General features: G+C 46.0%; 2 protein-coding genes across 2 annotated transcripts; one reads left to right on the top strand and one right to left on the bottom strand.

Moving 5' to 3' along the window:
- Positions 1–420: 420 nt before the first annotated feature.
- On the top strand, positions 421–2,155 carry CCR75_000758 (uncharacterized protein; the record flags this gene model as incomplete). The annotated part of the gene is made up of 5 exons (XM_067958864.1): positions 421–934; positions 998–1,086; positions 1,145–1,209; positions 1,279–1,813; positions 1,893–2,155. 5 exons carry the CDS (start codon positions 421–423, stop codon positions 2,037–2,039), a joined length of 1,350 nt encoding a protein of 449 aa, XP_067821804.1. The 3' UTR covers positions 2,040–2,155.
- Positions 2,156–2,353: 198 nt separating this feature from the next.
- CCR75_000759 (uncharacterized protein) lies at positions 2,354–4,496 on the bottom strand (the record flags this gene model as incomplete). The annotated part of the gene is made up of 4 exons (XM_067958865.1): positions 2,354–2,626; positions 2,694–2,925; positions 3,008–4,318; positions 4,395–4,496. The coding sequence occupies 4 exons, from the start codon at positions 4,494–4,496 to the stop codon at positions 2,547–2,549; spliced, it is 1,725 nt and encodes a 574-aa protein (XP_067821803.1). The 3' UTR covers positions 2,354–2,546.
- Between the last annotated feature and the right edge of the window lie 19,011 nt (positions 4,497–23,507).

Here is a 23,507-nt window from a genome sequence, read left to right as displayed (position 1 = left end):
TCGCAAAAAGTTTGCTAAGTTAGAAAAACTTGATTTGACGCAAATAAGCCATCAGCACTATAAATATTGAGATAATCCAAAATTTTTACTCATTGGTGCTGTTGTGCACACGTGATATTTGCTTAGTACTATTGTGTAGAAACTTTTCCATTGATCGAGGTATTCTTAAAAAGAATTGTCTCGCCAAAATAGCTCCAACATAAAACGAGCTTTTTTTCATCAACTCCTCGCATAGAAACGTCCTATCAAAGTTAGCTATTGTCTTATTCGATGGTATTTTGTGATTTATTAAAATGTAGAGTAAATGATGGGCAATCGAGACACAAAGCGAATAATCGAATGTGTCTTATCCACCAATCATAGTGCAGGAGGTGTCAGCAAAAATGCTCTAAATAAGTCATTCGGCTTTTTCTGTTACTCATGCGCGTGTCCAAGAAGCCGCGCGTGAATTTTTGGCGGCGGCTTTTGCAATTTCACATTGCAGAAGCCTCTTTATTTCATCCTTGGGGGCTACTGGCTGCTTTAATACGATCTCCTAGTCGCCTTTTAGATGGCGTCACCGCCTCGCATCACCGCTTTTTAGACCGTGCGGCGGCATCTGTGACGCAAAACCCAATGCTTTTTCCTAACGGGTTCTTCTCCGATGGGTGGGGTGATTTAAATACTCCAACACGAATTTTAGAATTGGTGCAGAGTCGACGCATGAGTGACGTCGTAGAATTGCAGGAAGAACATTTAATGTGGGACAGCGTCCAGAAATTGTCGGTAGCCAAAGTCGCACTAAGAGTAGGAAAGTTCCAAAGCACACTGGACAACGCGCAGCAGCTTCTTCCAAAAGCGAGTCTTGATGCATTCTGTGAATTGGTCACGCCATTGGAATGGGAAGGACAGGCAAAGGGCATCCCGCAAGGAAGACTGGATCGACCACTAGTACGTACGTTTACGTATCAAAAATTTGCTCTTTCTAGCATCTGAAATACTGGTGCATGTGACGAAGTGTTGCTACCAGGAACCGGTGAGCACGGGTTTCTGCATCGAAGGACGTCCGTTGCTATCCCCTTGGCAAAGCAAGGGGTTGCAACCTTGGTGCGAAACATTTTCAAAAATATTGGCTCTTTTAAAAAACGTGTTAACAGTGGTACAGATTTTAGAAGGCCCTTTTTACGGACAGCGCAAACCTCCGCAACAAAAAGGATCAAAGTTACGCAGGTGATGGCTGACAACAAACCCCATTTTGTTCCTCATGGGTTACGAAAGATGATTTTTACTCGTGTTTAGGGTTAGCGATTTGACGATATTAGGTCAAGCGACGATCGAAGAGGCAAAGTCCTTGTTAGCACATTTTCGTGATATTTACAACTTTTCGCTACTAGTGGTTGCTGGAAGCAGTATGGGTGGATTACATGCTGCTATGGTTGCATCTGTGTTTTCTGGAGATGTCGGGGCCATTGCGTGGTTAGCGCCGCCGTCTGCTGCGCCAGTGTTCGCTGATGGCCTTCTTTCTGGATCTTGCAATTGGCCCTCGCTGTATAAGCAACACGAGCTTCAGTTGCTGGATCATAAAATGCTTGCCGGACATGCATTAGTTGAGTCTTACAAAAAACTGGTTAGCCCTGTAACGGACGGTTTCAAAGAAAAGATTGATTTTTTAAATGGAACGCTTGATCCCGTCAATGAAGCCAAAAAGCGCTTAAGGCTCTTTTTATCAATTACTGATATTGAAAACTTTTTGCCTCCGCGACGACCAGATGCTGTCATATTTGTATACGGCACTGAAGACGAGTACATTGGTTTCTCAGAGCCTCAGTGGCAGGTTAGTTCGCTTCAGTGAAGAACATGTAGTAGAATAGCAAAGTTTGGTGACGCTGCTAACTTTGTCGTAATTATTTTAGCGGTTGCGCGAGCAGTGGAGACCAGCACAATTTAGAAAAATCAAAAGAGGCCACGTCAGCGGGATTCTCCTCGAGCAGGAAGAGTATCGTAAAACAGTCTTGGAGGTCGTAGAGCTCCTAAAAGAGCAGCCTATATTTATGCCATAAGTTGTTGGTCCAGCATGCTTTATAGACTCTTCGGGATACTTTTGAAATTTTGACTTGGCAATTATAAACAGCACTTCTCTATAATAGATCATAGTTCGCTCAAAAGTTGGAGCAAACAAAACCTAATTCTCAAAGATGAAGCAAATTATGCATTCTACGTAAGGGGCAAAGAGATTAATTTTTAGAGGCATGCTTTAGTGATATTCTTTGAGGCTTGCGCAAGGATGTATTTATTATGCACGACCTTGCAGAGTAACGTGGCAGCTGTTTCGATTACAAAAAAAAGCAATTTGATATACGAAATGTGGTCATCTGTTGAATTACAATTACTGAGAGAATAGTCACTGAAGTGAAACGAATCGATAATTTAAGATTTAACTGACTTTGGCACATTGGTTTTAATGGCAATAAAGAGTGGATAATAAGTACTTCGTTAAATCTTGTGAGTTGAATAACCGGCTCGTGATGCATTCTCATAAACTTCATTCAATCTGCCTTGCAATAAACTCATAGTATCATTGCCAACAATGAATGGCAGAAAAAGAATGCGGTACTCAAGATGCCAAAAATAATGGCAATCTTGTATTCTGTAAAGCACACAAACCAGCATCAACACCTACTTTTAATAGTACTATACATTCGCATTTATCGTACCGAGAAGCTCATCAATGGCGGCATCGCCAGTTTGCCAGATCACTTCATGGTTAGCTGAGATTGCTACCAAAAAAGCTGCGAGCCCTGAAAGCAGATAGAGCACACCATTCCAAAAGAATCGGCTCGTCACTGAGCTGTAAGTGGCAAAGAGCCACGTGACGATAAAGCTAATGACAAGTGCCAGAATAGTCGCAAAAAAATCCGATGACTCCAAGCTTAGCGACGTCAAATCCTGAACAATACGCCAACAGTACACATTATCATATAAGTCCACGTTATCATATAAAACACGAATTTCAAGTCACGACTCATACATTGAAGCCTGCCAATGGGCCATCCAATAACAGCGCTCCTTGCGCATGAATAAATAGCAAGAGAATAAATAGCAAAGTCGTGGCCATCCAAAGATTCAGCCAAAATCCAATAGTCGACCGAATGACTCGTTTCAAGCCACTCGCAAGATTTTCCATTCCCGACCGCACGAGACCGCCTTCGAATGGAATCGTATGACTGAGCAAATTCTTGTCGGCTCCTCCACTGACCAAATAATAAAAAGGTGTCTGCTTATCCGCTGACGGCGCAAAGCTTAGGCCTGTAATAGCAAACGAGTGCTGTCCCGTCGACTGGATGGAATACTGCTGCAACGTTGATGCTAGACACACTTTAATTTCGCCAGTCACGGCAGCGGTACACACAAACCGGTCGTCTGGACTCACACAAAGACTCGCGACGGGTTTATCCCCTGCAATAGCAACATGCTCCACCTCCCATAACCACTGGTCTGCCTTCTCTTGGGCAATGGTTTGTGGCTTCCATTTGATTAAAATCGAGTCGCCACGTGCGGGCGTGAGCAACGTAAAGAGTCGGCGTCCACTCTTAGAAAAACGCACACAGCGAAACACGTGCTTTCGAAGTCCAACAATCGGTGTCTTTCGGAGTCGTTGGAGGGCAATATCAAGCGCATCGTCCTTGGAAAACTTACAGATTGGCGTCACTTCCGTCAGTCGCCATAAATGACACGACTGATCTTCTGAGCTCGAGACCACGAGGTTGCGACTGGAAAGATCCACGTCAATGTCTCGAATTCGTTTCGTGTGGTTCCGATATTCCCTTGTAAGTGTGACCATGTGGACGCCGTGAATCACACAGTCTCCGAGCTTTGGCTGCTCGACTGGTTTGCCACTGGCATGGACGTCGTGAATCACACAGTCTCCGAGCTTTGGCTGCTCGACTGGTTTGCCACTGACATGGACGTCTTGCTCGTCTGCCACTGCTAATGCTCGGGCCGTGCCCACTTCTTTCTCAGGCTTAAACGGATCGTGACTAAGGCGCCAGATCCGCACGATCCCGTCTTCACCTCCTGTGACAATAATCGAATTCCCAACGAAGCGCGCACAGGATTGCGCGCTTTCCTCGGCATGAAAATCCGTGCGGAATTTAACAAGCAGAGTGATGGTCTTTTCGTTAAAATTTAAATGGTAAACCCAGCAGCCAGCACCGACGGATACGGCAAGGAGCTCGCCGTCGTGCGAGAAGGCGACACCGGAAGCCAGTTCCCGTCCCGTGTCGGCCGTGATTTGTTTGCTAAATCCAGTCGGGTCCGTGTCATCGAGTTGATAAATATCCTGTAGAGGGACGGTATCATGGTTCCATGAGTATATTACATAGAAGAAGAAGGCGAAGGCACGAGGGGCTACGAACGACGGTATTTTTAATGCCGGACTTCAGCGACCCTCCGCCACCGCAGATGGCAAACAAGCCGCGGGCGTATGACAACCCCATGATCGGGTACTTGACCTGCATGGTACTTTAATTGACTTAAGTGTATTGTCTGTAGCCACGCGGCGGGAGAAAGTCATTAAAGTGACAATTTAAGATGAGTGACTATGCTGCTACGAAGTTGTAGTATCTGTGATGAATGAGAAAGTGTGCGCGTCTTTCGGTATATGTTTCATAAAAAAATATAGATTTTTATTAAACACGACCAACAAATATTCATAGATTATATATAATACATGTTGCTTTTTACCTACCCATTGCTACTACTAATTACAGCACTAGTAAACCAACACAGACTACAGTTAAGGTGATGCGCCTCGACTACTTCATATACACGACGTGCAGAGGAAGATTATAAGTAGCTAGGAAGACCTAGCTACCAAAGGTTAATTCTAAGCTTTATAATAAAGATACAAGCAAAAATTATTAATATGTTAAGTTCCTTCGTAACGATCTTCTATCTACTGCTGACTTCATTATATTAATAATTAGCTATGCATGACGCCTACTTGCGCACCGCACAATCGTGTCTTGTGACGATTGGCGGGGTTGATTCAAACTTAAATTAACCAATCAATAGAACTGATGTCTTATTGCGTCAATAATACCAAAATTGGTATTATTGGAACTATTTAAGTCAAATTAATAAAGTAAATAATTTTTAAACTTCTTTATTCATTTCCTCTCATAGAAATTAAATTTATTATTATTCTTATTATAATGATATTTATGTAACGGGACACCACGTCTTACCACCCCCACCCTTAACCAACAGGCACAATAGTGACTGATGTGGAAGGACAGAGAAATTCTATTATGTCTTTCCCTGTAAATTCTTCAGTATTGGTTTCTTATATAATGCAAATGTTTCAGTAGATATATAGGGGGGAATACATAAGAGCCTTCTCCAATTGGAAGTGACTGGTATATGTCACCATTGCAGGTGGCAGTGACAAGTCACCTGCAACTCCCATTGTACGTGGCTGCGCCGAGTCGGCGTCATCGCCCGACTCAGTGGCAAATGGGAAGGCCTCCGGATCAGCCGGCCACGTCCGTTAAATCTACAGGCTCTAACGTGACAACTAAAGAGGTTATTACAAAGTTGTTTGACACTTCGTCAGACCCTTTTGGTGCGGAGTCATCTTGTAATGACTCCATGAACGACGGTAACTCTGGTGATGTATAATGTATGCATCACCAGGGACGGACCGCAATGTTTCAAGGTTCTTGAAGATCCTCACTGAAAGACGCTCACCTCTTGTGAGATGCGCAAAGGAATTAAAACCCTCCAATCCTTTTACGTGCGCGGTGAACGCTCGCTTTCTGATGACCACCTGTGGAAGAGGGTGTGTCTCTTCGTACTGCCGAACGAGACCCGGAACGTCCGTCATCAGTTGGGAACGGGGTTCCTAACTATCATGTGAGTTTGTTCGAACCCTTCAAGAAGCTTTCAACTAGAAAACGTTTCTCACCAGTCGAATCCGCCAATGGATGAGGAGGGGGAGGGAATATCGGGACCGCCTCATTCGCCGAGCCCGAGTCAACATCGTGACTTGGATAATGTCCTCCGTTACTTACGGGAGGACATTGATCACGTGCGATCCCATCGCCGCGACTTAGTGAGGACGGTCGACCGTGTTCCTCGTGACCAGTGGCAAAACCGTGCACAAGTTGCGATTGATCACTTGCGAACGAGAGTATACATCAGTCCCTTTAAAATGAGCAAGTGACAGCTTGTCAAAAGATTTCTTCCTTGCAGGAAAGATTGGATCGTCTGGTTCATAAGAAATAGACTCGGTCCCGAGACCATTAGGGTTCGGCTCGGGACCATCAGGCTTGGGCGAATGCCCTAGACGACCGTACCAGTTTAATTCGGACCGGAAGAAGACTCGTACAGATGGTACGGGCGGAGATGCCCGACATAAAACGTTGGAGCGAACGCATCCTACGAGGCAGCTCGATCGTGTAGCATTTCCTTGGAGATGTAGTTAACGAAACGGGCCGACACACCTGGGCAGTATTTTTTAACTGCCCACATTCGTTACTACATGTTTCGTAGGTTTTATCGTCTAGATCATTGCATTACATGATAAACTGTTTGCTCTTCCACTTTTGTCAGAGTTCACTTTCTGTTGGTCCACCGCATCAGCGATAAAATCCTGTACAAAACGAACCACTGCTTCTCAACCCAGCAGGAATGCTCCTGCTGACTCGGTTTTGTCTGTGTCTACAGTTCGACCAGTTCGACCAGTGCGCACTGTGGTGATGTCATTATCATCATTAGTGAGAGCATTATTGCTCGCACTTATATTATTGTTTTCGATGCAAAGTCTTTAAGCATCCTGAAAAAGCCAATTAAAGCATTATCGCTATGGCTGAGTATTTTTACTTCAATGTTAGTTGAATCAACATTGGTATCCTTCGCATTGAACGTAAGGTCAATGCGTGATGAGTAAAAGCTAGATTGTCTTTGCTCGAGCGAGTCCGTCCCCACCCTTGAGTAAGAGTTAATATCAAACATTGTGGGTATACGTAGATGGCGTAAGCCATCCATGAAAGACGGTGTATGCTTTGTAGACGCATGCACTAAATTGTTGATGACAAATTCTACCACGGGTAAGAACATGGGGTAACCCATGAAGTCTAAATATCGTGTCAACCAAGACACGAGCACAGTCGTTGGCTGTGGTCGACTCCGGTTGCAGCAAGATGGTCCATCTTGCTAAAATTATCAACAAACACACGAAAACCAATATTCTTGTGGTCGTCTTCGGGTAATCGGAAGGGGATTTTCATAGATACGGACTGCCAACACTCTGCCAGAACAGGCAGAGGTTGTAACGGAGCATACTAGGCTTCACTCGTTGACGAAATTCGTAAGCCCGTATGTACTTGCGGAACTCATACTGGCATGGCCAATTCAAGTCGCGGCTTATAGTGTGATAAGATTTCTCACGCTCGCGTTGCCCGCTTATTGGTGGATCGTGGCACTCAACCATGATGCGTAAGCGCAAATCGTTATGGTGGGGATCACGACACGAGATGTTTCGCACGCAATGGCTGATCAAAACAGTAAGCCACTGCGTGTTGTGTATCGATCCTCAACGGATCGATACAATTTCGATAGTCCATAAGGATTGTTGTGATAAATGTTTAAGGAAATCCATCAACCCTTTGAGCCTTATCTTCTTAATAGGCTCTTCTAACGTTGTCTAGTAATGTTGACGACGGAACACTTATTTTTGAAACAGTGGGCTTTATTCTCAGTGTTGCTTTGAGCAGCCGGCTTAGAATCGGGCCGGCGCGAAAGGGCATCAGTGACGACATTAAATCATCCTGGTCTAAACTCCACGGAGAAGTATCACTTCGCGAAGAAAGACAACCATCTCGCTACTCTTTGCGAAAAGTGAGGACTGTTTACGGCCGTGCGTATAGACGCATGGTCCGTATAAACAATAAATTGTCTATCTCCCATAGGATAGACCGTAAACTTAACCAGTGCGTATTTCATGGCATGAAGCTTCTTGTCATACAATGGATAGTTGCTTCCTGGTTGAAGGTGACGCGATTGATAATAACGGACGCGCTCTGTGTCATATTGCGATGACGCACAGCCAATTGCAAGATCGCTGGCGTCACAGACCACATGAAATGGTCTGCCTTGCTCCGCAATCGCCAGCATTGGCGATTGCGTCAAGATTTGCTTGATACCCAAAAACGAACGCTGACAATCAGCTTTCCATAACCACTTTACACTATTCTTCAGCAAAGAAGAAAGATGTACTGTCATTTCGGCATAATTTCGAAGTACTAATGAAAGTACGCCATTGAGCCAAAGAGGTTTCAAGTCCTTTTACATCGACTGGCCAATGTCAGTCAGTGATCGCCTTGATCTTTTTCGAATCTGGGCGTACACCATGTTTACGCACAATGCTATTCCGCTTGCATCGAATATATACTTCTTGAGATTTGCATAAAGCTTATGGTTTCGTAGCAGAGTAAGAACCTTGCGGGCGTGGGCACAATGAACTTCAATGTCCGATTTTCCGCTCATGGCTCGGCCATGACTGAAGACATCATCGAAAAATAGCTCAGTGCCAAATTTTGCGCCGATTGCAATCGATTAATTACACATCTGTCGAATGTTGCAGGGGGATTACTAAGACCCTGTGGCATATCTAGCCCTTCACATAATATTCCGCTTGGGGTTCTTACTGCTGTGAACGGGATATTTTGTTCACGCATGAAGATATGATAGAATCCATCCATCAGATCCATTGACGAAAAGATAGTACTCTTTGACTTACCATCGCACTGATTACGTCTTTTTGCAGTATCGGCGTTTGAGCCGGTGCCGTTGCAGCGTTCAATTTATTGAAAGCATGCACAAACCGCCAATATCTTGTTTCAATACGCACACAGAAAGCCAGAGAGCTATGTAGGGATTGACTTCCTCCTACGACCTGCTAAGCGATCGGCAGAGAATTTGCGACCGTTAATACTTGCTCGCGCAGTAATGGCCACTGCTTAATGACACAATATTTCGAACCTGGTATTAAGTCGTTTTTGTGCAGAGGGCCTTTATCCTTAGGCAAGTCGCACGGTACGAATTCAGAGAATACATCCTTATATTCAATCAGATCTTTACAGAAAAATTAAGCCTCAAGGACTCCAAAGATTGGGACGTAAGACTTTCAATCGAGTCTTCTTTTCGAGGACAATCTCGGCCATCGATGAGCTGCTGAGAACCTGTTCGCTCTCCGGAAATGCTATAGCCGACCGCATATCGGCAAAGCACTTGTCATCTGTGACATGTACATAGAGCGGCTTGACTTTACGACTACGCAGATCACGCAAAAACCGTTTCGATTCTAGCATTGGCAATTGAGTTATCTCCAAAGTTAACTTCGAGACGCTATCAGATCAAGTGAATAGGCGCCTACACTTGATCCGTTGCTTACTAAGACATTTAATGTCTCAGTTCCTACTTCGGAAATCTGCAAATTCTTGGAGACTTATTCCCTCAAGTTTTGTTTGGGGAATATCCTTCCCAACAGCCTCTAGCTGTGGTTTTGCAATTAGAGCGAGATCCACTACGATCAAGTCGATCTAGGAATTTCGCACTGTCTCTTATAGAGAGGCATTTGATAATTTCTTAGATGTTGCTATTCCAGCAAACATCATTGTTTCGTACCACTCAACTTATTCGATTAGTCGATCTTCGACGCTGCGTGTGCTTGTGCACAGCCGTCGGGATCTAACTCCACAGTCTGATGGGTATTCACACTAAGGTATTTGCAGTCGTGCAAACGACCGAACCACAAGTGAGGCCATCGAACTCACTCGTAGGGCATCCACACCCTTGTGGATGCTCCAAGACGTTCATCAAGTGGCCATCTGATGAACAGAGGCCGACATCGTCACGGCTTGATGCTGCCAGTTTATGCATGGGTAACACATATTAAATCTAAGATGACATCAAATTTGTGATCTAAATCTTAAACGACGAAACGATCATCGTACTGTTTACCCTTCAACGTGTGTGGGAAACCAACTACACATATATTTACTGTTTCGATGTTCCCGTTGCTGGGCGCACTGTCATCTTCGTCAGAGGGATATCGTGCTCAATGAATTCGAGCCTGCGATCTTGTAGAGATTGGCGTCTAATGGAATTTTTCGACGCCCTACAATTGACTAGGGACTTTAGTGGCAAGTTATTTGCCACTTTAATTTTTAAGGTGATGAGGTTAACTTTAGCACTTGGGGCAGTTACATACAATGTATATGTGTGAGGAGCAACTTCGTCAAAAGGCCTGCATATTCTTTTGACGTTGCTAGACCAGCAGGTGCTCCGAACCTACTGACCCCGATCATATTTTGGCGATCCGCCACGCTGTTGTAAATCTGCAACAGCGTCGAATCTGCGCCTACCGCTGTTCCTAGCGGGAGGTCGATCGTCTCGCTCAGTATTTCTAGGCACTGGGCGTGGGCACTAACTTATAGGTGTAGTCGCTCGTCTTTTGACAACGTTTGCATTTTTGGCATCGTTTGCGAGGTTTCTCGCTCTCCACAGGTTCTGGACCTCCGCTTTTTTGCCGTCTGGAGGTTGAAAAGTTTCAAAACGCATCAGCGACGACATTAAGTCGTCATGATTTATATTCCACGAAGAAGTTATACTCCGCGAAGAAGGATAGCCACCTCGCCATTCTTCGCGAGAGGTGTGGGCTATTTACGGCCGTGTGTAATGACGCATGGTCCGTATATACGATGAACGGTCTATCTCCTAGGAGATAGACCCTAAACTTAGCCAATGCATATTTCATGGCAAGGAGTTCCTTGTCATGCACTGGGTAATTGCGTTAAGCTAGTTGCAGCAGACGCGATTGGTAACAGACAACGCGCTCCGCGCCGTCTGTATCGGATTGCATTAACGCACAGCCGATTACGAAATCGCTGGCGTCACAGACCACACGAAATGGTCTGTCTTGATCTACAATCGTCGAGATAGGTGATTGCATCAAGCTATGCTTGATCCATTCATTGGAACGCTGACAATCAGCGTTTCATAACCATTTCTTGTCTTTTTTTTCAAGAGACGAGATGGATGAACTGTCGTCTCGGCATAATTGCTTGAGTACTTGTGCAAGTACGCCGCTAGCTTAAGGACATTCGAAGTCCCTTGACATCGACTGGAACTGGTCAGTCCGTATTTGCCTCAATCTTTTCGGTATTAGGGCGCACGCCGTGTTTTCCGACGATGCATCCAAGAAGTGGTATTTCGCTTGCAGCGAATATACACTTCTTGAGATTTGCGTACACCTTATGCGTTCGCAGAAGTGTACGAACCTGACTAACGTGAATTTTATGAACTACCACGTCCGTCTTTCCGTCCATAGTCCAGCTGCGGACAAATACATCAACTCGGTGCGAATGCTCGCACCGGTCTTAACAGATTCGTTACGCATCTGTTGAATGTTGCAGGGGCGTAACTAAGCCCCTGTGGAATAACTAGCCATTCCCAGAGCATCCCACTGGAAGTGCTCACTGCTGTGTACGGGCTGTCCCGTTCACGCATAAGGATCTAATAAAATTCATTCATTGAATCCATAGGCGTAAAGATGGTACTCTTAGACATAATATCTATGATTACGTCTTTTCTAGGCATCGGCATTTGAGCGGTACCGATGCAGCATTCAGTTTATCGGATGAGTGAACAGGACATCTCGTACACAGCAGTGAGCACACAGAGGGTCGGAGAGCTATGTTGGAAGGTTGAATCCTTTACATAGCCCGCTTTTAATCGACTGATAAAGTATTTATCGATCGCAAGTACTTGTTCTCAATCTCAAGTCGAGTGCCTTTATCCTTAGGCAACTCGCATGGAACCGTTGCAGGGAATACATCCCTAAAATCAATCAAATCCTTGTATAATGGATTTGTCGTAAGTGAATTTCAGGATTGAGTAGTATATCTATCAATCCGAGTCTTCACATCGAGGACACTTTCGTCCATCGATGAGCTACTGAGAGCCCGTTCGTCTCTGCAAAAATTACCGCTGACCGAATATGGATTACTTAAATCGTCATCTGTTACGGGTACGCAGATCTGCTTAATTCTACCACTATGCAGATCTCTCAAGAACCGTATAAGGTCTAGGGTTGGTAATTGAACTATCTCCGAAGTTGATTTCGGACGCACATACAGATCAAGAGTATAAGCGCCTACTCTTGATCCGTCTTTAACCAAGACATTTAATGTCTCGGTTTCTTCCTGGGATTTTATCCAAAGGCTGCTAAGGGATTAACCTTCTCGGTGCTGAAGTCTTGTCACTTTAGCATTAACTTTTGAGGAAATATTTCAAGGAGTACGTGGGAACTTATTCCCTCAACGTCTTCCGACTGTGATTGCGCTATCACAGTCGGGTCCTGTACGATCGATTCTCTACTCGACCTAGAATCATCGTGTTGTCCCTTTTGGACAGCCGGTATATTCATTGAATGTCGCCCGGTAGGCGTACGTTCATGTCTCAATGCACAAGACTTATTCCAGTGGTGGACCTTCGGCGCTGCCTGCGCATTCGCAAAGCGGCCGGCTGCTGACTCCATAGTGTGATCAGTTATCCCACTGTGATCTTGTGCAGTCGTACTAAGGCCAGTTCTCTCACTCGCTGTACATTCACACCTTGTGAACGCTCAATAACGTTCATCAGATGGCCATCTAATAAACAAGTGGCAGGCATTTTTATGGATCGATGCTGCCAGCTGATTATTGGCTCATATTTTCTGAGCCAAGGTAAACCTAGGATGACATCAAATTTGTCATCCAAATCCAGTACGATGAAATTATTATCGTACTGTGAATCGTTTAACGTGTAAAATTTCACTACGCGTTTCACCACTATTATTACAATTTTGTAACTGTTGTAGAAAAAAAGGCCACTACGCCTTTATTGTAGTGCCCCACGGCCAGTGCCTAAGAAACACACACTGAGCAAAACGACCGACCTCTCGCTAGGAACAGGAGGTCAGACGCACGTTCATCCTGTCGTGCTCAACATATATGAGCCTACGCCCGTCTAGCGACAGGCGACGAATAAAGTTATTCGACGCCCCAAAGTTCACTAGGGCTCTAAGTGACAAATCATTTGTCACTTTTTACTTAAAGGTGATGAAGGATATCTCATCGCCAGGTGCAGAGCCACATAATAATTGTGTGTCTAGAGCAACTTTAGTCAAGAGATTTGTAAATTCTCTTGAGGTTGCTATATCAGTAGAGCGTTGCGCCCTTACTGACCCCGACCGTTTTTTGGCGGTCCGTCTCGCTGTTGCGATTTTGCAACAACGTCGTACCCGCGACTGTTGCCCTGTTGGCATTCGGCCAGAATTACGGTCACTACCTCTCCGAACTAGGCGTGAGGCACTCACTACACTCGTTAGCGTAGTGTACTAACTTTTGACAGCGATTGCATTTTTGCAATCGCTTATTGTTCGAAAAGCAAGGTTCTCGCTTTCGACACAAGAGAGGTCAATAAGTTATGAGCCTCCGAGATCGTGTCGTCTTGGAGGACGATACGATGACAAACTAGCTTGACGCTGTCTCAAGCTAAAGTCCTCCTGTTCCGCAACAGATATTGCTTCTTCAAGCGTATCCATATCGAAGCGGAACAGGTGGGTCTTTATGGGACCATCCGTAAGACCTTGCATGAACAACGTAATCAACGTGTGTTCATGGACTGTTGTTTGTGATACAACTCGCTAAGAGTCGTATATGCTGGGCATAAGCGTGAACATCACGCTTGCCTTGCTTGAGTTTCAGAAGCTCTGATCGAGCTCTGATCAAGCTCTGAACTCAGCTCTAGGCGGTTCAAACGTCTGTTTAAGCTGGGCTTTAGAAGCCTTTAGCGAGCCAAATACATATGGGTCACGCAACTTGAGGCCTAGTGCCTAAATTTGGAACGACCTGCCCAATTTGATTGAGCAACTGCGACTTGCATTTGGTCGTCGACGATGTGACGAGCCCTTATGGCATCGTTAAACTCGACAAACCATCGTAAGAGGGAGTCTTATTCGACTCCATTATACTTAGAGATGTCTATCTTTAAGATTTTCGGACGACGCGTGTGCGTCATCCCAGGTAGAGGTCTATACCTGTTGCAACCTCAACAATTCTCCCTGTTAAGAGCCTTGCTGATGAAGCAAGGCTACATTCTCCTTCGCCTCGTCAAGTTCATGTTGTATGAACTTGGCGATGGCTGAATGGAGGGCATCTCTGTCTAAATCGGACAGCATGGCCACGATATCATCATTCCCTACGGTCGAAGTGGTTCGTTCGACCGCACTCCTTTATATGTCACTTGAAAAGGAGTAGCTATCCCGCGAAACTTGATGCGAATTTCCATTGTTATCCACCATGTACATGTTCGATGATAGAACTGTGGTCTTGGACGGACTATAAAGTGCTGCCAGGTGTAACGGGGCACTGCCGACTTGTACTGCTTCAGAACAAGTCCGCTTCGACTGCCTCAGTGCGAGTGGTGCCTCACGTCACTTCACGTACACTAGTACGTGCAGAGAAAGGCTCTCTTGAAAACACTTGCTTCGAAGAAAATTAAAAGTAAACTGTAATTAATATAATTAAGTTCTTCTGCTTCTATCTATTTACTACAAACTCGCTTAAAGCCTCCTCAATCACGAAGGCATTATGATGTTCCATCACATAAACATTATTTTCAACAAGAGGAATAAATTAAGTAGAATCCACTTATACGTATTTCTTAATATTTTTGAAATTACCGTGCATGGTTCTATTGCAACAGCAATTTGACAGTCCTGTTCATAGTAGATTAGAGCTCAAATCAACTCCGCCAATCGCAGCTAGACGCGTGAAGTGCGGTAAGCAATGAGGCGTAACATATCTTTAGATTATCATATTAAGTCAGTTAAGACGATTGCAATACGTAAGAACATAATTATAGCTGTAGAGTTTCTGTAACGGGGCACTGCCGACTTGTACTGCTTCAGTGCAAGTGATGCCTCACGTCACTTCACGTACACCAATATGTGCAGAGTAAGACTATCATTAAAACACTTGCTTAAAAGAAGGTTACAGTATTTTACTAACTGAATTATATACTGATACGAAAGATGTTATAAAGTCTTATCTGTTTCTCTCTTTGCGCGCGTCCAGAGCTGACTGGACCGCGAAGCAAGTAGATAAAAATGGCCTATATCTACCAATGGATAAACTTTCCGAATATTACGATGTAAAATTATATGTTCCAAATATTATCTACCTTTTAGATAACATATTAAATAACAACCTATATGTGTTAATTTCATGTAACGATACACCTCGTTACAATTACAAAACGCCATTTTCCGGCCTCTTCATGGTCTTTCAGAAGCAACATTTTGCTCGACAAAGTTCGTTAAGATCAACTAAGTTACGGCCCATAGACCTTTTTTATGATGGTGTGGCTGACTCTTCTTCGAATGTAGAAGTCTTATTTCTCTTCAGTCTCGGCGAGCTCACGTCCATTCTTGGCTGTCATTGCAATAGGCATTTTATTTGTAAATAAAACATGGCCAGTCGTTACCACGAAAGTACGGAACAGATCATGGTTGGTGCGGCTATCAACATTCCCCTAACTCATGCAATATCAACTTTCACTGAATGAGACCACTTAACCTCAAGCATGTTTTCTTTGCGTTTAGACAAAGTGGTACAAATGTGGCACTCACGCGTAGAAGCGAGAAATATAAGATCATTTGCTTGAAGCGGATCACTTAACAGTTTGTGTGGGGATGTCTGATGCTTAAAACTATTGCACAATAGTTGCTATACTCGACACTTAGGGGAGTTATCGTCTGCTTGTCGATTTAAGACATGCGACTGCTCATCAACTGAACATTATTCTGTTGTTGACGCTTTTTTCTCTTCTGCAAGTAGTTGCTATACTCGTTGAACTCTAACGGGCTAATGTTTAGATGATCAGCGTTCTTACTAAAGTGAATCACTATGGCCGCCGCTAATGAAACTTCTTTCTTGAACAGACCAAGGGCAATCCTAGCCAGAAATGTAATCACATAGGAGCACCCATAATTTTTTTGACCTCCCATTTTCATTTCATTTTAAACCTACAGACCTCCTCTGGAATCTGTCTTTGTGGTCACGAAGTGAATAATGACTATTGCATTCGGATCCTGGTGGCGATTTGGCATGCGGATGGAAACTAGATATGTAGTCTCAATTTAGCCTATCTAGAAGCTTGAGCAACTGTTTTCGACTCAACACAACAAGCAGTCGACCAGAAAAGCGCACATTAGCAAAACTCTTGATTATCTGCATTCCCTGTCTTGCAAAAAGCGTAGAATCCGATGTTACATCATCTTCTGTGCAGCAAAGAGTCTCACTACTTCATTTTTCCAATATCGAAACATCGATTTTGGATATAAGACAACAAAAATAGAAGCAAGACGAAAGAAGAAAGCACACGCAGTCGAATTTCTTAAAATATCTCGGTGGCAAACTTGCTACACCGATGGTGCTGCGAGTATCCGCTTCGACAGCCAATGCCCATTCAAATCCATTAATGGATAACGAGGAGGAGGATAAACCGAGTTCGACTTACTCGTCGGGCCCGACCGTTCGCCGGCATGACCACTGTCTTGGCCTTCGGAGAGTACGAGTGAGTACGAAGAGACTTGGACCATGAACATGACTATCGTCATGGTCTAAAGACGACAATGACGACAATAGTATTATTTCATGGAGAAGTTGTACTCCGCGAAAAAATACAACCATCTCGCCATTCTTTGTGAGAAGTGTGGACTGTTTGTGGCCGTGCGTAGAGACGTTTGGTCCGTATAAAAATAAACGGTCTATCTCTGAGATATATACCCTAAATTTATTCATTGTATATTTCTCGGCAAGGAGCTTTTTGTCAGGATGCGTACACGATCAAGCTGCCTCAAAGGATGTGCACGCATCCTGCATTTGAGGTCGGACGTCCCGTCCGTACCATCAGTTCGAGGCTTCTTTAGGTGGCGAATTGCAACGGTATGGTCGAAGGCATCCGCCAAAGACTGACGGTCCCGGTCAGAGACTGACTGTCTCGAACCAAATGATTTAACTCATACTTTCAGGATGCGTTTCTTCGATAAGCTGCGGCCAGCTCGTTGCAAAGGATTAAGTGCACTCATTCGTTTTGTAATTGCTTAACATTATTTTTGCTCGGTCTTCGGACCGACTGATGCAAACTCATTTCTAGTGCGACTCAATGTTGCCGCTGATGCCCTTTCGCGCCGACTGCGCAAATCAATAATGAGGATAGTATAATGTTTGTAACGGGGCTAGAACGTCCCGTCACTAGCTTTCACGAACGCTTGTGGAAGCTTTCAGCCTATGTATTAGGTGCCAAGTAAAACTCTCTTTTTTTAATTTTTACCAAGATTTTTAATCGTACTACGTTCGACTGTTTTCCCGCTTTTTGGGAACCTCTTATCTTCAGGTAATTTATCATTGGTCCATACTGGGTCATCTGGCCCCCAATATTGAGCCAATAGTAATTTGTTACGCTTTACCCGCTATCCCTTCTTATCCGGGCACAGCACCTGCCTCAAATGTAATTATTTATTTTGTTTTGTTTTATTCCAGTGATGTGGCCCATTACATCACCCCCTTCTCAAAATAGCACTCAGTAACCGTGAGTGTTCGATTGACGAAAAATTTGACATATACGACTGAAGCCACGATGACGGAGCACACAACCCAGAATTTTACATTACTTCCGAGAGCCATCAGCGGGAGTGCGACCATCCACGTGATAGACCAACAACTCATCCCTTGGGCGCTGTATGACTTGTCCGGAGCTCACACTCTGGACTCGCTTGCAATGATGTAGGACTACTTTCGGCGTTTCCGCGGTTTGCGCGAAAAGAGTCTTGATAACGTTGCGTACGACGCTTGGCAAACTTCCTGGTGCACCTTCATCCGGCTTTGGAATTGGCTCCGTCTGACCATCTGCTTCTGGATGATCAGAATTGACGTATTCAACTGTGTTCCAAATGATTTGAGCACTGTTTGCCAAAATTTTGCCGTGATGATCGAGGATAACAAAAAAATGTCAAACGGCTTGCCAATCGAGAGGACATTCGCGCCGATCACTCAATCGGCGCATTTCGCGATAATGTATACGAGAACGCTTGGAATGAAGACCGAATGTGCTATGTCCATGTTAACGAGGTTTTGCTCTTGCGGCTTGGTGCCACGTCCATCTCGCGATGAAGACACCTCGCTGAGTATCTACTTAGTAAACGCGAGCAAGCCTGGCTCGGCAAGGTTGAGCACAGTCTCTACGAACGGTGGACTGCAGTTATTCGTGGTGCGACTCGATGGCGTCATAACGCTCGGCGGCGGAGTCAATCTCCGCTGGATGCCGACCGCGGGGCGGCGAAACATTTGTCTGCCCATCTTGTTCCGCTAACTAAAACGAGGCTCCGTTCTTTTGGTCGTGGTGATAAACGTTCCCAACAACGTTCTCGTTCTCGCCAGCGTTCTCATTCTCACCACCATAGATCATAACACAGTGTCTGGCCGTCTTATGGTTCTCGCTCACCACGAGAATATTTGCATCTGTGGTCGCATTGGGGTAGTTCGACTCCATGGACTCATGTGCCCAAACAACGTCTGAAACGTCGCGAAGAAGCGAGGAACGCGGCTCCCACGTGTCCTGCTCGGGTGGGAACCCAAGCTAGCTTAAACGATACTTGCGCACGATTCGAATTGCGTTCCTCCCGTGAGAGGGTCCTCGTGACCCACGCTACGATTCACGATCCAGCAAACCTGACCTTCCTGTTCACATGCGGTGTGGGCCCTCCCGATCATAACGCTGGCGTCCTGGTTGCCCAGGACAATATTGATGAGGCCGTGAACAAGGCTGCCGACGATCAGACAATGCTCTCGAGCGTGCTGCTCAAGTGGAGAAGACCGCAAGTGAGATCCGGCAGTTGAACCGCTAAATGCTCGAACTGATGAGGAGCCTAGAGCACCAGGTTCTCGGTCATGTGCAGACGAAAACGCAGCCGCGTCCAATGTCCTCGGCGCGTCAAGCAAGGCGGATAGGGAGTTATGTCGATCTATGAACTTTTGATTCCTCGGAACCAACTCGTGGAGCGTAGCCGGGCGATATTCTTTGAGACGCCCGACGTAGAAGTCGGGTGAAGCCGCAACGATGAGGGAATTTTTAGCGTGTAGACATCGCCAATCGCCTAAAGAGCCTTGAATGGACCGATGATAAGTGGCGCGAGTTTACATCCGCCAAAGTTGGTAACTGCTGAAATTCTTAGGCATTTTGACGACAATAATCCACGATTACCTTTCTGGAGCTTACTCATGTTTTTTTCTACCATGTTTGTATGCATTTTCTTCCCTTTTTATCCACTGCAGACTGAAGTGCATCACGTACAAACCGGGTGATGGCTTGACGTTGAAGTATTAATTCCGACTCAGCCATGTCATCAAGTGGTTGCAACTACGCGCCGCCTCAATCGGCGCGTAGTTGGCGGCAGGTGAACGCGTATCCGAAGACGGGTGTATAAGTGTCTGCGCCCATCAGGATTTCGGGGATGCCACGGCACGTGAGATCAAAACAGCAGACTTCGCCTTGGATCGGGTGACTATTTTCCGCGCTCAAATACCGTGGGCAGCACTCGGTCATTTTTCATCACCTTCATCCCCACCCAGAGTGGAGCGACGATCGCCGTAGGGCGACCAACGGCAAGCAGAGTAGGAACTCGAGGGTGTCGAGCCGAGTTCACAAAAAATGGCGTCAACCCTTTTGACTTGTGTAGAGCATTGATGAGTGCGAACTCAGCAAGTGGTAAAAATGCACTCCAACGATGTAAGTAGCATATCTCCGAATAACATGTTTAAGGACTCGATTCACGCGCTTGGTCTGTCCATCTGTTTCCGGATGGGCCGCGGTTGACATCTGCAGCTTCGTCCCGAGAAGCTCGAACACTGACGTCCAAAATGCGGATGTGAATCTGGAATCACGGTCCGACGCAATATTATCCGGCAAGCCGTGATGTTGAAACAGCTTCAATGAAGTGCACCGCGGCTTCTGATGCGGTGATCGTAGCGTGAACAGGCACCAAGTGTCTCATCTTGCGGAATCTGTCGACAAATACCAGGACACCCGTTCGATCTTGACTATCGGGCGCAAGCCCGAAGATAAAGTCCATCAAAATTAAACGCCAAACTCCGGGTGCGATCGGCAATGATCGCAGGGGAGCCTGTGGTCATTGAGATGGCTTATCCGTTACCAGATTTCGCATGTACGAATCTAGTTGCATACCCACTTTTATACGTGGCGCCAGAAGAATGTGCGAGACGCAGCCGCAAAACGTCTTTTCGCGGCCTATGTGACCACCAGTTGGAGCATCGTGATATCGTGAAGAATCCGAGCACGCAAGTCCGAGTCGTTGGCAATGACTGTACCAGGAGCATAGATGTGGTCGATACTGTACTGAAACAATTCACGTCTAAACTGTACCGCTGAATTTGATCACGCTTGGTTCGTGACAGAGCCCCCAGTGCAAGATCCCTGGGATTGCGTTGATGAGCGATAACATCCGCGTAAGCAGAATCATTCTCTTAAGCAGCGACTATTTCGTCAAGTAAGCACAGCTCGGGGGTGACCCGAGTTAAATTCAGCGATACACACATCGCACATCTTTTTTTCATCGTCATCGTCGTCAGTCACCTGCGACTCAGCTCGGTCCGAAAATACAGTCGGAACATCGTAATAGAGTATCAGCAAGGATATTGGTCATGCTCGGTTTGTAATGCACGACGAAGCTTTACTCGGAAACGAAGGACAGCCACCGTACCATCCGTTGAAAATAGTGCGGAGTCTTCATCGCTGTAAGCAGCGATGCATGATCGGTATACAAAGCAAAGGTGCGTTCCCTAAGCAGGTGAACACGGAACTTGATGAGACCGCATTGCTAACAACTCCTTATCATGTGGATAATTCTTCTACCTGGCTTCATCTGTCGTGACTGATAATTGACGACTCGTTCACGGCCCTCATCATCAAATTGCATTAGAGCACTACCAATTACGAAGTCAGTTGCATCGCATTCCACGTGGAATAGCTTGGAGTCGTCCGGAAGGACCAAGACTGATGCAGAAGCCAGGCTCTTCTTTACTGCATCGAAGGCTGTTTGCTGCTCGTGACGCCACGACCACGTGGCGTCTTTCTTCAAAGGTGACGACAAAGGCTATATAGAACCGGCATCATACTTCGTATGCTTATGCAAGTAATTGGCCAAGCCGAGCCACTGACACAACTCCGTAGGGTTAATGAGCGTGGGCCAAGAACCGATTGACGACACCTTCTCTGGATCAGCTCGAACTCCCGGCATACTCACGTAGCAATCGAGCACTGGAATTTCCGGTGCACCAAACACACACTTCTTGAAATACGCGTTTAACTTGTTGTCTCGCATGACTTGAAATACCTATTTCAAGTGTTGAAGGTGATTTTGGATATCGCTGAGATTGTTCTCAGGGCGACTATGGACCAAGATGTCATCGAAGTAACTAGGAGCGAATTCCCGGAGTGGTCTCAAAACTTGAGACACCATGCAATTTAAAGTGGCCAGTGCATTTTGCAACCCTTGTGGCATCACTAGCCATTCCCATAACATGCCACTCCCAGCTGTGAGTGGTATGTCGCTCGGTCGTATCAGGATCTGGTTGAAGCCATCGATTAGATCGATGGCACTGAAGATGACGCTTCCTGACATGGAGTTTAGCACCATGTCCCCCTAACGGGGATAGGTTTTAGCGCCGAAATAGTGGCATCATTTAGCTTATTTACCGCATGCACGATACGCCAGGCTCCCGTGGCTTTCTTCGCGCAGAAGGTTGGACTCGAATGTGGCGAGGTACTCTCGCGCATATGACCCGCCTTGCGGCGGCCTTCGAACTCGTCAATAGCCTTGACGTGATCTCGAGGCAACGGCCACTGCCGTGTCACGCAATACTTCGAACCTGGCACAAGGTCAGTCTCATGTCGAATAACACGATCAGCAGGAAGTTCAGCCGGAATCGTGCCCCTGCATAATCACGAGCAATGTCGTAGACTGGTAAACACCTCGTTGGTGATGAAACATACCTGTTCCGCAGTGCCTCCCTTAAGGTTTACGTGGGGAATGCTTCCAGGAGAGTCCGTGGAAGGCGTGTAATCGAGGACGCGTCATGATATGCACTCGCGACTTTAACGTTTTGGCGCATTTGTGGACTTCCTTCCACGTAATGATAGCGTGAACATATTCGAACTCTAATCTCGATGTTTGAGTCCCCGTCGTGTTTGAGTCGATACTAGAAGCTGGCTAATCGCAGCCGGGTGATGAACTCTCATCCCCCCTCTAGGCACTGGATGTCCTTAACCATAATGCCGCAAATACGTGACGGGAGCAATCCATGCTCGACCGCCGACACTTGATGCGACAGTCCTTGCTCGACCACAAATTGCCGATGTGGGAACCTTGGTTCGACCACAGTGAATGATGATGGGAACCCGGGTTCAAACATCATGATCTTCGTGGGGATTCCTGTGTCCGTCCAAGTCATACTCGTGTGGGAGCTCCCTGCTCGACCATTAATTGCCCTTGTGGGAGCCCCCACTGATGTCAGTATGTATCACCAGGAACGAAGCGATCGTAAAGGTCACTCCGGTAAGCATTTTACCGGTGGTACTAGTATGCATCACCAGGGTCGGAGTGATTCTAAGGATCACTCCAAGAGTAATGCTAGCGTTAACGTTAACATGAACCAACGGGGGAGAAGCCGCAATGTTTTGTGGTTCGGAAGCTCAACCGCGATGGGAACAGATGGAAACCCCGGTTCGACCACTGCATGCAGGTGTGAGAAACCGCTTTCGACCGCGTTGTTAACGCGCGGGAAACCTCTTTCGAGCCGCGTTGTTAACGCGCGGGACCCTGCTCGGCCGGTCGTCCCCTCGCGGGAGCCGCTACTCATCAGCATTTTCATCCTCGTTGTGAACGAGAAGTCTCCGTCACTAGTGTCCAGAAGGACAGAATAAGCAGTACAGAAAGGCCATCACTCGTCTGTGTACCGCAGGCATCGTGGCTTCACAATCCACGACTGTAACTTTGGGCCAGTTACTTGGGGATACCAAGAGATGGGTAAACACTTCACTGTGTCGATCTTGCGTCGACGTCTCACTGATCTTGCTAACCAGTCGATCTAAAGCTTATGACGTGCCAACCCTGGCATGCCCTGGACGCAATCGAATGCTTAAACAATCGCGATAACTAAGAAATCATCATATTTTTCGAAAACCGTCAAACGTATACGGCAATGACACTTCGCTGTCGCGATACGCGATGGGATTTCCCGTCTGCCAACTTAGCTACGACTTTTTCAGGCCCCTCGCGGCCCGAAATTCTGGGAGGCAGCATCAATAAAAAGTTTTCACGAAATATAGTGTTCGTCGCTCCT

This window comes from Bremia lactucae, linkage group LG2, assembly GCF_004359215.1.
Source record: "Bremia lactucae strain SF5 linkage group LG2, whole genome shotgun sequence".
Taxonomy (NCBI): domain Eukaryota; phylum Oomycota; class Peronosporomycetes; order Peronosporales; family Peronosporaceae; genus Bremia; species Bremia lactucae.
The sequence above is the reverse complement of the archived record's forward strand: the minus strand, read 5'-3'. Positions and strand labels throughout refer to the sequence as shown.